Source organism: Tachysurus fulvidraco, chromosome 5, assembly GCF_022655615.1.
Source record: "Tachysurus fulvidraco isolate hzauxx_2018 chromosome 5, HZAU_PFXX_2.0, whole genome shotgun sequence".
NCBI classification, from domain to species: domain Eukaryota; kingdom Metazoa; phylum Chordata; class Actinopteri; order Siluriformes; family Bagridae; genus Tachysurus; species Tachysurus fulvidraco.
In genome coordinates, this window is record NC_062522.1 from 24,356,358 (window position 1) to 24,372,390 (window position 16,033).

The 16,033-nt window shown below is 40.7% G+C and overlaps 1 protein-coding gene across 1 annotated transcript; it reads right to left on the reverse strand.

Moving 5' to 3' along the window:
* Nucleotides 1-13,359: 13,359 nt before the first annotated feature.
* LOC113642738 (odorant receptor 131-2-like) lies at nucleotides 13,360-14,301 on the reverse strand. The gene has a single exon (XM_027146354.1). The coding sequence runs from the start codon at nucleotides 14,299-14,301 to the stop codon at nucleotides 13,360-13,362; it is 942 nt and encodes a 313-aa protein (XP_027002155.1).
* Nucleotides 14,302-16,033: the final 1,732 nt, after the last annotated feature.

The window sequence follows — 16,033 nt, forward strand, 5'->3', positions numbered from 1 at the left end:
TCAGGGCTTGTTCGGCGATGCAGTGAGTACTGTCATCAACAGGCACCGGGAGGTAAAATGCCAGTCGGCAACATTCAGGGAGTTTCTCCAGCCGCACCCAACCCCCTCCTAGCTCACTACAGGGCAGTAAGGAGGGTTAGTGTGGCTGCCTGTCAGGGTAGCCTGACATACCCTCAGGGTTATAAGGGTTACATGCTGTGGGCTTCGTACCCTTCTTATGTGGGGAAGAACCCAGTTCCTGGCCTTAGGTCCCCCTTCTGGGGGCGTGTCACCGTCGCAGGACTCTTCCGACGGACGCCTCACTTTTGGGCTGGGGAGCAGCCTAGCATGGCCGTCCTGCCTAGGGTCGATGGGAGGGCCCTTATCTCTCATGGCACATAAACTGCCTGGAGGGGAGGGGCTGCCATGTCTTAGTACGGACAGACAGCACTGTGGTGGCTCCCTATATCAATCATCAGAGCGGTCTGCGTTTGCGCCCCCATTTCAGGTTGGCACTGCAGATTCTGCTCTGGGTAGAGACCAGGTTCTTTTCGCTGAGAGCAATTTTCATTCCAGGGCATGTAAATCGGGAGGCAGACTTCCTGTCGAGGCAGGTGCTGAGGCCTGGGGAGAGACGTCTCCACCCCCACGTGGTGTAGAAGATTTAGCAGATTTTTGGCCAGGCAGAAGTGGATCTGTTCGCCTCCAAGGAGTCGACCCACTGTCCGCCGTGGCTTTCCCTCTCTCATCCGGCCGCTTTGGGCCTGGATGTCTTGGTATGGACATTGCCGAGGCTCTGTCCATACGCCTTCCCCCCCAGGTAGCTCTGCTCCCGCAGGTCCTAGCCAGAGTGTGCCATGACCAGGTCAACCTACTCCTAGTTGCCTCTCATTGGCCCTCTCCAGTTTGATTCTTGGTCCAAGCCTCCTTCCTGAATGGCACTCCATGGAGGTTCTTGTCAGGGAGGATCTCCTCTCTCAGACACAGGGGGCAATCCTACACCCCTGCCCCGAGATGTGGAATCTATGGGCCATCTCTGCGAAGCCTCCTTGCATAGGCACCCTCTGGTCTCTCACTTTCTGCATGGTGTCAGGCAGCTGAGGCCTTCCTGCAGACCGCACCTTTTTCCTGGGACATCTCTGTGGTCCTGGAGGGGCTGCTGAAAGCCCCCTTGTGCCCATGGAGTCAGCCTCTGAGAAGTTTCTGACCCTGAAGTTGGTTTTGCTCCTAGCCTTGGCCTCTCTTGAGATGCTGTTGATCGCCTCCGCCTGCCTAGAATTTTCCCCTGGCATGGCCAAGGCTATTCTGCACTCTGGGGCAGGATATGTCCCTAAGGCTATCCAGTCATACTGCGGGCCTACTGTCCCCTGCAACATGAGTCGGCAGAACAGGAGAGGCTGCATTGCATTTGCTTTGCCCACTGAGGGCCTTGAGGACTTATGTCCACCGCTCTAGCTCGTGGAGTAACTCCTCTGCCCCTTTTTTGTCTGTCTTGAGAGCCGGAATAAGGGTAATCCGGTTTCCAAGCAGCGACTGGTGCACTGGGTAGTGGAGGCCATTAGCCTATGAGGTGCGCGGTCTTGCCTCGGTAGGTTGGCCCTTCTGCACACCTTTATCTGGTTCTATAACCTGTATTTGGACCCCTCTACAGGGTCCCAGGTCCTGCAGGGCCTTTGATGGTTTGTTCCCTGTCGGCTCATGCTCTCTCATGGCCTCTGGCACAGCCATTGACCGGTGCGTGGCAGCGTGGTTATTGGCATACCCATAGGGTCAGCATTGACGCAGAGTTGAGTTCCCTCAAAAGGGAACTACACCAGGTTACGTATGTAACCTGGTTCCCTGAGAAGGGAAAGAGACACTGTGTCGCTGGCCATGCCGTGGGCATCCTCTCGCACTTCCTTCAGACAAATAGAAGCTGGAGCAGTGTGACTTAGATCCCCTTATATGGACTTACTGGCGCGTAATCACACCGTCACGTGTCCTTCCTGAGCCCTTAAGTGGCGTGTATGAATGCTTACAGAAGCATTCCCATAGCATCAGCACTGATGCAGTGTCTCATTCCGTTCTCAGGAAACCGGGTTACATATGTAACCTGGTGTAGTTAGTAGTGTTTTGGATCCATTTCAATTTGCATATAGAAGTATTAGAAGTACTGATGATGCTGCTATAACCATCACACATTTAATAAATAGACATCTAGAGGATACTAGCTCATATGCACGTCTTGTGTTCTTACATTGTAATTCAGCTTTCAACATGCTGAAGCCGCATCTTTTAACTAAGAGGTTAATGGATCTTAAATAACACCACTCTTTTTTAACCAACCCTAGGCAGCACGTTAGTGTTAATGGAACACTCTCTGAAGTTAGAACTCTAAGTACTGGAGCCCCTCAGGGTTGTGTTAATTCACTGGTGTTGTTCACTCTGTATACGGATGAGTGCAGAAGGTGCTACCCCAATAATTATATTATCAAATTCTCAGATAAAACTGCAATCTTAGGGTTATTAAAAAGGATGGAGACCTGTCCGAATATTTTTCAGAGATTAGAAGATTTGAGATCTGGTGTGATAACCACCTAGCTCTAAATGTAGGTAAGACAAAGGAAATGGTGTTTGATCCTATAGGAGTGGGTGATCACAGGCCATTGAGCATCCACAATCAAAATGTAGCACAGGTCTCATCATACTGTATAAATATATTGGTACCTTTTTTGATGATTCACTAACATGGCATATACATGTGGATAATCTATGTAGTAAGATACAACAAAGATTGCATTTTTTACGTCATCTGAGAGTTCATGGGGTTGATCAAAAGTTTATGGTAATCTTTCACCAGACTCGTAATTGAGAGTTTAATCAGATACTGTATGAAAGTATGGTTTGAGAATCTGTATGTGCAGTCGAGATCAAAACTGATATGAATGATACATGTTTTGAATACAGAGTATGAGTTGTTGCCCTCTGGCAGGAGGTTCAGAGTTCCTCACTGCAGATTAAATAGATTAAAAAAAAACTCTTTTATCCCAGTGTCTATAAGTTGTTAAATAGAGGAAGTATAGAGTTGTAATTTTATGTATTCAATATTCTATGTATTTTGTGAATTATATTTGTCTAATGTATGACTGCAGCATGGGTGATGGCCCAAGACAAATTCCCTACTTGGGACAATAAATTTTACCTTACCTTACCTTACCTTATCATCACATGCTCCAACCAGAAGCCGTGGATGACTGCTAACATTTGTGCGCTGCTGAAGACTAGAGACCTAGCCTTCAGAACAGGGGACAGGGCGGCCTTAAGAAGAGCAAGGGCCAAACTGTCCCGAGCCTTCAGAGAGGCAAAGCACGCACACGCCCAGGACAGCGGAGACACCCGGCGCATGTGACAGGGAATACAGGCAATTATGAACTACAAGACAGTTTCACCTGCTTGTGATAACAATGCCTCCCTCCCAAATGCACTCAGTTTGAGGTGCAGAACAACGTAATGGCAAGGAAGACCATCCCTCCCCCCGATGACACGGCCGACATGAGGAGAACTCTATGCAGAGTTAGACCAGACAACATTCCTGGCAGGGTGCCCAGAGAATGTGCAGAACAACTAGCAGATGTCTTTACTAACATCTTCAACATTTCCCTGAGCAGCGCCGTTGTTCCTATGTGCCTCAAGACTACCACCATTGTCCCCATCCCAAAGAAGTCTACAGTGTCCTGCCTCAATGACTATCATCCTGTCGCACGCACACCCATCGTTATGAAGTGCTATGAGAAGCTCGTCATGAGGCACATCAAGACCATGCTATCACCCTCTCTTGATCTGTGCAGCATTGCACAGATCAAACTATATCATCAAGTTCGCCGATGACACGACTGTGGTGGGTCTCATCAGCAAGAACGACGAGTCAGCATACAGGGACGAGGTGCAACATCTAACTACCTGGTGTTGAGCCAATAACCTGTCTTTGAATATTGATAAAAGCAAAGAGATTGTTGTTGACTTCAGAAGAGCACAGAGCGACCACTCTAAGCTGAACATCGACGGATCGTCAGTAGAGATCATCAAGAGCACCAAATTTCTTGGTGTTCATCTAGAGAACCTCACCTGGTCACTCAACATCAGCTCCATCACCAAGAAAGCCCAGCAGCGTCTCTACTTCCTACAAAGGCTGAGAAAGGCACATCTCCCTCCCCCCATCCTGACCTTGTTCTACAGAGGGACCACTGAGAGCTTCTTGAGCAGCTGTATCACTGTCTGGTTTGGGAACTGACCCTGCAGCGGATAGTGAGGACAGCTGTGATGATCATTGGAGTCTCTCTTCCCTCTATCATGGACAATTACACCACATGCTGCATCCGCAAAGCCAACAGCATTGTGGATGACCCCACACACCCCTCAGACACACTCTTCACCCTCCTGCCGTCTGGAAAAAGGTACCGAAGAATTCAAGCCCTCACGACCAGACTGTGTAACAGTTTCTTCCCACAAGCCATCAGACTTCTCAATAACTGAACTAAACTGTGGTAAGCACAACATACACACGAACATCATCAGTATGGACTGCACAGACCTACACCAAATACACACACTTCCAATATACATCCATCAACTTGTTTACATGCTGTTTACATGCTGATTACATCTATCAAACTGTTTACATGCTTTTTTGCACACTTTTTGACTTTTTTGCTCTTTGCACACACTGTCTAATCATTTCCCTCGTTTTGCACATACTGTACAATATTTCAGTCGTTTGTTGTTTTTGCACAAATCCTATACATTATCTCAGGGACCTGCTGCTAAGAAACTGTGTTCATTCTAGTATTACTGCACACAATATTGTCTGAACATACAGTATTTACACCGGTCGGTGCTGTTTCTGTTTACTGTCTTTTGTATATTGTCTTTTTTAGTATTTTTTGTATTGTCTTGTAACTTTTTGTCTGCACTGCCTTTTGTTCTGCAATCTCTTGTTTGTCTTGTCCTGCACTGTTTGCACCAGGTTGCACAGTTGCACATTATGTGGCTAGGACTACTTACTAAGTCCTTAGCCCTGTCTTTGTTTTATGTAGCACCACAATCCTGGAAAAACATTGTCTCATTTCACTATGTACTGCAACAGCTATATATGGTTGAAATGACAATAAAAGCTTCTTCACTCTTGACTTGACTTTTTAGATCCTTCTCTTATATATTACCTCTCAGAATGCTATGCACTCTGATAAGTATTACCACTCTACTCTGGCACTGTGGACTGTATCTGCACACCGAGGGCTGAACCTCGGGGTCTTAAATAGTGGCAGGCACAGTTGTCGCGAGTTGCGCTAATTATAGGCATGTAAGCGAGAGCCTATAAAGAGGTGTGCTGGTGGTTGCGGCTTTGATTGAATGCCACCTGAGATGTTACACTATCTGAATAGGTGTTGTGGTCTATCAGTTTCAGAAGCTGATAAGTTTGTGATGACACAAGAATGTGTTTAAACAGACCAAGATACAAGTTGTTACAATTCCCTTCCTAGCTCGGCTGGCCATATCATTGCAGTGTGCAATTATGAAATAAAACAGAAAAAGGCAAAAGCAAATACTCAGTAATTCTCAGAGTATTGCTCTTGTTTCTGCTCCCAGTTTTGTTGGCCATGATATTGAAGAAACTATTGATTCTGGTTATCAGCCATTTTTAACATGAGGTATATTTGGTAAAGAGCAGAGCTCAGTACCTGTTGAAATATCTGTGATAGTGCTCCTTTTCCTGAGCAGTCATTCTGTTTTTTTAATGGACTGCAATGCAGTACAATGTTCCTCTGTACCATGTGTGTTTGTGCTCAGATATGGCAGTATGTCTTTACCTGTGGAGGGCATGACATTCATTCTAGGGAATGAAATACCTGGAGGTAAAGTCCTTTAAGTTTCAGAAGTGCTATAGAGCCCTTCTTATTGGCCCTTACTGGATGATCTGTTGCATGATCACCCCACAGTTTTCCTTGCACGTGTTGTGACTTGTGCTAAGTCTTGTAAGTGATTCAAAACATATGTATTTCCAAACAAATGTGTAATGTGTAGTGTGTAGTTTATTTTTTGCCTCCTTTTTAAAGACTTTTTCACAGTGTTAGTGACACTTTGATCTTAAACTGCATATGCTTCAGGCCCTTTAAGATGATTAGTCATAAAACTAGTGTGGGTATTTCCATGCTTTAATTTCTTTCCATGTTGAATATTTTAGAGAACACACAAGATATTAATTTATGGCTATTTTTTGTCAGGTTCTACCTTTAAAACTAATACTCTGCATGAAAAATTTTTCATCAATGCACTTGCTGATACAGCTTGTCACTGATGTCCTGTACTATTCCAGGTTGACAGAATCGCCGTTGGTTGCAGCCTCCTTCCGGCATCCGGAACTCTGTTGCTGAGCCACATCTCTGTGAAAACAAAGATGCAGCAGTTTCTAAACTTGCCATGTAGTGCACTCAAGTCCGATATAGTCCATTGGGTCTGGAGAGACCACTGCGTGCTACTGCCATGCTGCCATGTTCACATCAAACATTGTAATGAGTCTGTCTGTGTTTTACTTGTTTCTGTCTGCTGACATTCCCTGCTGTTAATTGTTGGCCCCGCCCACTTATTTGTTACCATGGACACTAATTGTACTCAATCTTTCCTCCAGGTGTGTTGTCTTTGTCTCTGATTGTCTCTGTTTTGTCATTGGTTCCTGTCACCTATATATTCTCTGTTTGTTCACTTCCCTGGTGCTAGTCGTTTCAATGTTCCTGTTTCCTGTCAGCTCTGTGTTCGGTCTTGTTTTGTCTGTGTACCTGTTTTCTTGTTTTTGTCATTAAATCTCTTTAACTGCATTTGGATCCTCACTCGCTTTTGTATAGTGCTTTTTACAATGGGCTTTGTCTCAAAGCAGCTTTACAGAACATAAACAGAACAGAAGGTAAACATAAGGAGAAATATAGAGAATTAATATAGTAAAAAATTCAAGATATATATATATATATATATATATATATATATATATATATATATATATATATATAGTTCTCAGTGTGTATGTATGTATGTACTGTATGTATAAGTATTTATCCCCAATGAGCAAGTCTGAGCTGACTCAGGCAGCAGTGGCAAGGAAAAACTCCCTTAAATTGGTGAGGAACCAGACTCAAAGGGGAACCCATCCTCATATGGGTGACATTAGAGGGTGTGATGTACAGTCAAATAAATGTTGAATTGGTGTAAAGATCACATGGAGTTCAGATCTCCTCTTGGTATCATAGAGTCCAACTGGAGCTGGTAGATCTGTAGATGTCTCAGGATTCTCATGGAGATGGCCTCATCTCAGTGGAGGTCCAAAATCTTCATCGCACGGAAGACGATTGGAGCTGGTACAATGACTGGATGCCTCGGGATGGGTAAAAAGAGAATAGCAGTGTAGAGGGATTAACATATCTGCTGTTCATAAAAAAAGTGCAAGTCTAAAGTAATGGTGCATAATTTTATGGGATGTGTGTGTGTGTGTGTGTGTGTGTGTGTGTGTGTGTGTGTGTGTATACGCCTGACTAAAGAGGTGAGTTTTTAATCTGCTTTTGAACTGGGAAAGTGTGTCTGAGCCCCAAACACTATCAAGAAGGATATTCCAAAGTTTGGGAGCTAAATAAGAAAATGCTTTACCACCTTTAGTAGACAGATATTCTGGGAACTACCAGAGGTCCTGAGTTTTGTGATCTCAGAGAGCGTGAAGGATTGTAACGTGTTAGAAGACTAGTTAGATACATGGGAGCTAAACCATTAAGACCCTTATACGTAAGTAGCAGCAGTTTGTAATCAATTCTAAACTTAACAGGTAGCCAGTGTAGAGATGATAAAATTGGGGTTATATGGTCATACTTTCTTGTCCTGGTGAGAACTCTGGCAGCTGCATTTTGGACTAACTGTAGCCTATTTATTAAAGATGCAGGACAACCATCTAGTAATGCATTACAATAGTCCAGTCTAGAGGTCATGAATGCAAGAACTAGCTTCTCAGCATCAGATACAGAGAGGATGTTTCTCAGCTTGGCAATATTTCTAAGGTGTAAGAAGGCTGTTTTTGTGGTATGGGCGATATGATTTTCAAAAGACAGGTTGCTGTCTAATATAACACCCAGGTCTTTCACTGTTGAGCTACTAGTAACAGTACGTCCCTCTAAATGGAAGTTAAGTTGTGAGAGTTTCTGTGTACTGGTTTTTGGACCTATAAGTAGTATTTCTGTCTCATCAGAGTTTAACAACAGAAAGTTGCAGCTCATCCAGTCTTTTATCTCTCTAAGGCATTGAGTTAGTTTGGGCACTTTGGCTATTTCATCTGGTTTTGATGAGATATATAACTGTGTATCGTCAGCATAGCAGTGGAAACTAATCCCATGTCTTCTAATGATGTTCCCTAATGGAAGCATGTATATCGAGAAAAGCAGAGGTCCTAGAAATGATCCTTGAGGGACCCCATGATTAACTGGTATTAAACTGGAGGTTTCACCATTTAATTCAACAAAATGGTATCGGTCAGACAGGTAGGATCTAAACTTAAAGCCTGTCCATGAATACCTGAGTAATTTTGTAAGCGATCTAGAAGAATGTTGTGATCTACAGTATAGTGTTGAATGCAGCACTAAGGTCAAGTAGAACTAATAGGGACATACAGTCTTGTCCGAAGCTAAGAACAAGTTGTTTATAACTTTAACAAGTGCAGATTCTGTGCTATGATGGGGCCTGAAACCTGACTGAAACTCTTCGAGGATATTGTTCTCCTGTAAGAAGGAAGTCAGTTGAACAGCCACAACCTTTTCAAGTATTTTAGACATAAACAGAAGGTTTGAAATAGGTCTGTAATTTGATAGTTCATTTGTATCTGTTAGGTTTTTTGATGAGTGGCCTAATGACTGCCAACTTGAAAGACTTAGGGATGTAACCTAAAGATAACAAGGAGTTAAAAATATTAAGAAGAGGCTCACCAGCTTTATGCAACACTTCTTTCAGTAATTTAGTTGGAATGGGGTCTATTGAACAAGTTGTTGATTTAGCTGTGGTAATAAGTTTATCTAACTCTTCTTGTCCTGTACTTGCAAAGCACTGTAGTTGTGTGTCTAGAGCCTTAAGTGAGACTGGGTCACTAGTTGCTCTCATATGTTGAGCGTCACCTATTTTATTCCTGATACTTTTGATTTTATCAGTGAAGAATCTCATAAAATCCTCACTACTGAACTGTGATGGAATAGTGTGTTTAGATTTCTGTTTTTTGTTAATCTAGCCACTGTGCAAAATAAAAACCTGGGGATGTTCTGGATATTTTCTATGAGTTTTCTTAGGTGCTCAGCCCTGGCAGCTTTTAGAGCCTGTCTATAGCTGGACATACTATCCTTATACGCAATTCTAAAAACCTCTAATTTAGTTTTTCTCCACTTTTGCTCAAGATTATGGGTTGCTCTCTTTAGGGTGGGAGTACGACTATTATACCACGGTGCAAGCGTTTTATCTCTAACCTTTTGTAATCGGATTGGAGCAACAGTGTCTAATGTGCTAGTGAATGTACCTATGCTGTTAGTCATTACATCTAGGTCGTTTGTGCTTAAGGGTACAGTAAGCAGTTGAGACAGGTACGGCAGGTTATTTGTGAATCTGTCTTTAGTGATCGAAATAATAGTTCTACCGAGTCGATAACATGGTGAGATACAGTTTGTCTGCTCTATAGATAGTGTGTACATTATAAGGTAATGGTCTGTGATGTCATCACTTTGAGGTATGATATCTATATCAGTGATATCTAATCCGTGTGATATTATTAAATCTAGTGTATGATTACGACGATGAGTTGCTTAGGTGATGTTTTGTTTAAGCCCAAGTGAGTTTAGTAAGTCCAAAAATGTGAATGAAGAATCAAGAGAGTAACAGTAGTATACTTCAGTTGGGTGTATTAAAATTTCAGTACAGTATGTCATATCATTGTTCTTTTGTGATTTTATCCCTAAATGTCACTAGAATACTCATGCCAATATATACCTATTTTTCTCCTTCATCTGCATTTCCATGTTGAAAATGCACCTTGGCTTCCAAGCCATGCTGACATAGATAAGGGATTAGAACCTAAGTCGGTAAAGTAAATTGGTCAAATCATCGATTTAGCCCTTTGTTCCACTAATCAAATGGCCCATGCTATAAGTTCCATACTGGCTATGATTGTAACAGAGAGGTGTTGGTGGCTCAGTCTCACAGGGATTAAGGAGAAGGATAATGCATTCTTCCTGGAAGCCACAATTTGGCTTCTATTTGGCTTCAAAAGTATCAGGAGGCTAATCAGCAGTTTGTGGTGGTCAAATAGCTAAAAATCCCACTTTCTGATTTAGCTGAAGAGATACCATGTGTTGGTACATGGACAACACTACATCAGGGTCTCTTACATCAACCAGGAAATTGTGGCTCCACCCGCACGCAAAGATATGGAATCTTTACTGTAAGTCCTAGTGGAAGTGTACTGTATTCTCTGGTTTTGCTTTGCATGTTGCATTTGTAGCTAAGAGTTTTTATGCCTTCCATGTGGATGGACATAGATAGCTCTGTTCCCAGAGTGTGAAGTGCTCAGAATAGCCGGTTTTCTGGTTATCTTGAAGGCCTACTGTCCGCTACACTTGCTTTGCCAGGTAAGGGCACTGAGAAATTATGTCCACTGCTCGAGCTTGTGGTGTCAGTCCTCCTCCCTGCTTGTCTGCTTTGGGAGATGGAACAGGGGCAATAAGGTCTCCCAGCAGCACTGGGTACTGGGGCACTGGTTAATAGAGGCTCAGTCCACTAGTGGTATTGCCTTGTCCAGTGCCCTAGCCAGGTTTGTTCCCCTCCAAGAAATTTGTGATGTGGCAGGTGGGTCCTTTATGCAAATCTTTGCCAGGTTCTATAAACTGGGCCTAAACCCCACTCCAGTGACCCAGGTCCTTTAGAGCTATTGATGTTCTGTTCCAAGTCTGCTTGTGCTCTCTAATGGCCTCTGGCACAGTCATGGACTGGTGTGTGGCAGCATGGGTATTGACGTTTCCATAGCATCAGCCATGATATAGCATAGAGTTCCCTCAAAAGGAAACTACACCAGGTTAGGTATGTAACTTGGGTCCCTGTCCAAGCCATTAAATTGGCGTCTGTGCAGACAGAGCTTCAGACACAACTTCCTCAATGAAGTATTCCCATATCACCCATTATGTAGCATTTCATTCTATTCTCAGGGAAGCCGTTTCCCGAAGAAGAACTATTATCAGGCAATGTTGAGCAGTCTGCACTGAATTGCTTCCTGAAACAGACAGTGGCATCCATGCTGGTGAATGTAATTATTTAAAAAAAATTGCATTATCGCTAAGCTAAATTAGTGCTTGTTTTGCTGTATTCCAGCCAAGTGCTTGGTTTTAACCCCACTGGCTCGGCTTCCAGAGCTCACATGGTGATTTCTGTGGGTTCAATAGTGGGTTCTGGATAATGTGGGAAAAGGCTACAAAATCCAGTTTGCCTTCCGTACTCCTCCTTCAGGTTGTGCTGCCCACTGTTGTTGGTACAGACTGAACCTCGTTCCTCCAAGAGGAACTTCTCTCACTTCTGAGGAAAGGGGACCTGCAGGTTCTGAATTGCACTCATAGTGAAGTTCAGGATTCTCACACTCAAGGTTATTGCATCCAAGATCAGGTCAGAGGAGTGGTTTGTGATGATAGACCTCAAAGATGCCTATTTCCACATAGACATTTTCCCAGAGCACAGGAGGTCCTTCAGGTTTGCTTTCGGGGGCAAAGTTTACCAGTATTGTGTTGTTCCTTTTGTGCTATCCCTTTCACTACGAACATTTTCAAATTGCATGAATTTGAATAGGGTCTACAGAAGGGCCCTTATCTCTCATGGCACATAAATTGCTTGGAGATAAGGGTCATGTTTCTAGCATTAAAACACTTTCTCCTACATCTCAGGACCTGTCATGTCTTAGTGCACACATACAGTGCTATGATGATTTCTTATATCAGTCATCAGGGCAGTCTGCTTTCTTTATGTGATGTAGATGCCCTTATATGGACTTGCTGGTGCAGAATTAATTCGTCACATGTCCTTCCCGGGCCATTAATTTGGCATGTGTGCACACAGAGCTTCAGACACACTTCCTCAAAACTGGTGTAGTTCTCCATTTATTTGGATCATTTGACAGGTCTCTTCAGGGGACAATAGCTAATTCATTAAAGTCATAGTCAGTGTTGACCATGTCATGTAAAAGGTATAGAGATTTGTCAATAAACCATTTTATATCATTGCAACAAACAGCTGTTTATGTAATTGTCCATATTTTTCTGATTGATGCCTATTTGGCAGAGGTACTGCAGCACCAACAAATGTTTACATTTAGGAAAATATTTGTATATATTGAAATCTGTTGTGTTTCTGTTGTCACAGTTGTTATTTAGGCCCTAATGAAAAACAAAACTGTAGAGGAGTGTATTATTCCCATGATTGTAATATATACCTTAAATATACCAGTGACTAGAGTAGACATAAACTGTAATTGTTGTGTTACACTTACTGTTTATACTTTATTTTATTGACAATACACTTTTTTATTCATCTAAACATCATATGCATTGACATGTAAAACATCTACATCTAAAACATATTCTTTTCTGTCAGAAAGTAAATAGAAAGTGGATGTTTATTGGTTAAATCTGCGTATGTTACATTCTTTTATCCTTGATGATGATTAACTAGAAGCTAAAATCCTCTTTAACCAGATTTATCTGTAAGTTTAGAGATAAGAATAAAACAACAACAACAACAACATAGTGTGATACCCATTTAAACACTGTAACAATAGCATCACAGAAAATTGTATGTGTATAACTCATTTTTGACTAAACGCCACAAAGAACCTTAAATTGAGGTCAGAATACCTATAAGAATAATTGTATTAGAATACAGCTAACACCAGGAAAAATATTTGTCCAAATCCTCAAAGAGGAAAAGTCAAGCTTGAAAGTAGCTGTTTAAAAAAAATGATGAAAAACTTATCCATATAGCTTGAGAAATCTTCAGTATAAAAATTCTAATTGTAAATACAGATATATATTTACTTATATATTCACAATCAGCTTGTTAGATGCACAACAGTGAATTCACTCAATAAAACATCTATTCTCCATTAAACATTCTCCTTCAACTCGTTTATTTAAAAACTGTTTCACCTTAGATTGCCATGTGTATGTAATGTTTTTGTATCAGAATATATAAAATCACATGAATCCATAATTACAATGCAGACTTTTAAAAATTAATGAAAAGGCTGAGTCTGTTATTAGAGATATTGATGCTTTTTTATTTTTATCCAGTTCATATCTAATTCATATTCGTTAATCTAACCTTTACAAGGACTATGTTACAGGAAAAGTAGCCTTTAATGTGTCTCACAAATTTCTGATCTCGAATTCCATAAATTAGAGGACTCAGAAGTCTTGGTACAATGTTTGTAAGCAGATAGTTAAAGAAGGTGATCTTAGTTCGATGAGATGGAAAAAATGGAATTAATAGCATATCCAAGACAGGTGTTATGTAAGACATCATGCAGAGTAGTAACTGGCAACCATGCAAAAGGATTGTATTTCGGGCCTTCTTAGCTGAATTTTGATGATGGCTAGATGAGGCAACTTTGGCTATAAAAAGAACTTTAAAGTAAGTATAGATTAAAGTTATCCATACAACAGACATGTATAGAGCCTGTGTAACAATGGTCTTTTGTGCATAATAAGCTGTGTTATACACAATAATTGGTTGGCAGAACGTAAGAGAATAAAAAAAAGTACTGGGTTGCATTGCAGTGATAATTACAATGTCTATTATTGCAGGGAAAGCTCCAATTCCCCAAAGCAAACAGATTAACATATAGGTCTTTTTCACAGTGCAGATCTGTGTATGATGCAGTGGTTTACAGATAGCAATGTAACGTTCTACTGCCATACCAGCTAAATTCAAAGGAGTATTTGTAAAAGTAGTTGATGCTATTGCTAATAGTGTACAACAAACTGAAACATTTATGTAAGGCCATGCATAAGTCAATACATACAAAGTTACAGATATGAAAATCATGAGAATGTCATTTATTACAAGGTTAATGTATAAAATGTATCTGGACTCACCATGAAATACAGTGTTACAGAAGAAAGTTACCACTAACATTCCATTTATGAAAATAATGATTATAGCAAGAGAAACAATGACAATATTTTTTGCAAAAGCTTCCTGATAATTGTCTGGAATTCTAAGTTGGTCTGTTATGTTCATTGCCACACTCTTCAGAAGACAATATCTCTGAGGAAAAATCAGGGGCATGTAATATGTAAATATCAATTAAAATTTTAACTTTTATAATATTAATTAATATTTTTTTTCAATAGAAGATGTAATCACCATTCTACCTTTTAGAAACAAGCTTTAGAACATTAACAGTTAAGTTCCATTTTCTTGTAGTTTCCTTATCCAGTTGGATGACTTCGGGTTGTGATAAGCACTGTTAGATTTCTAAAGCTCACTATTGTTTTATAATGTATGAGCATCTCGGGAATAAAGAGGTGTGCCCATGTGAAACATTCAGTTTCAGTACAGACTAATAACCTATTTAGCTTTTGACTGAATGGTTCAAAGTTTGACATGATTGCTGTTGGTTTCACATGTTTGAAAAAGACAAACTGCTTATATCTATATCTATAATAAACAGCTTATATAAGAATGTATTTTAAATCTGTCACAGGGTGTGATCATAAAGCCTTAGGGGATTTTATTAGATGGTTTCATATAAATGTGACTAACACATGAAAAACAATTAAACTTATGAAGTATACTAGAGCATGTTTCCAAAAATGTTGATGTCACTTATTGCTGCATAATATTAGATAATCAGTTCTGTCTAGTCAAGTGACTAGCTTCTTTATTAAATTTTCTCTAACATATAAAAAAAACTACAGGTGTATCTAGATATTATATCCACAGTAAATGCAAATCATAAAAATAGAGCATTGCTGAAGTGAACATTTATAGGCAAAATAGTAGCTGCACTGAGCTATTAAATCCACAGTGCATGAAATAGAACTTCCATACATCAAATAGCACAAACTGTAAGGGAATGGTGTTAAATTACTACTGTATGTAGTTTAAAATAATGTGGAAAAATAGAAATGTTAATATTATGTTATTATTGTTTTTTAAATAATGATCATTTAAACAAATGACAGAAGGCTAAAATGTATGTAATAAAGCTGCTTTCTCTTAGTTGTTCTCAGATTTAAATTATAGGTTTTAAGAGGAGGCAGTCTTAGTGACAGAAGGTTCCAGGCAGTTAATTTTCTTCTGTCTCCATAAGATGGCAGGGTAGCATTGTGTTAGCAGTGGAACTACAATATGGTATGGCAGCTGGCAAATTAAATTAATAAGACTTTCCCCAGATAGAACAAAATTCAGCTTGATATATGTTTTATGCAGTCTTTTCACCTCATCAAGTTTGTTTGAGTAAATGTGGCCTTCCTGTAAGCTTGAACCTGTCTCGATTCTGGGCAGTTGTACTCTGGCCCATATTATCAGCAAGCCATTTCTACTAACAGAATTGTATTTATTTGTTTTCCCACAATTCTGTGTAAACTCTAGAGACTGTTGTGTGTGAAAAAAACAGGACATCAGCAATTAGCTTTCAAGGTAACTCAACGCTGCTGATGCTATGGAAATCTTTGCTCAAGTCTGAAGCTCTGTGTGAATTCATGCTGGTTTATATGTTAGATCGTGTGACAAAGCGGAGAACGCAAGCAAGTCCATAAATGGTTATCTACAATATATCACATTAGTCCACATTCTTTGTCTTTAGGAAGCACTTTGTGTATGTATGTGTCTATTGTTTTACTGGTCTGTCTAAACTAGGGAAAAAGTACATATTAGGAGAGAGCAAGTTCAGTGCATCTGTGCTTCTGATATATTAAGGGGGACAACTCGCACTTTCTCTGTGTTAGATGAGCATGCACATGACTGC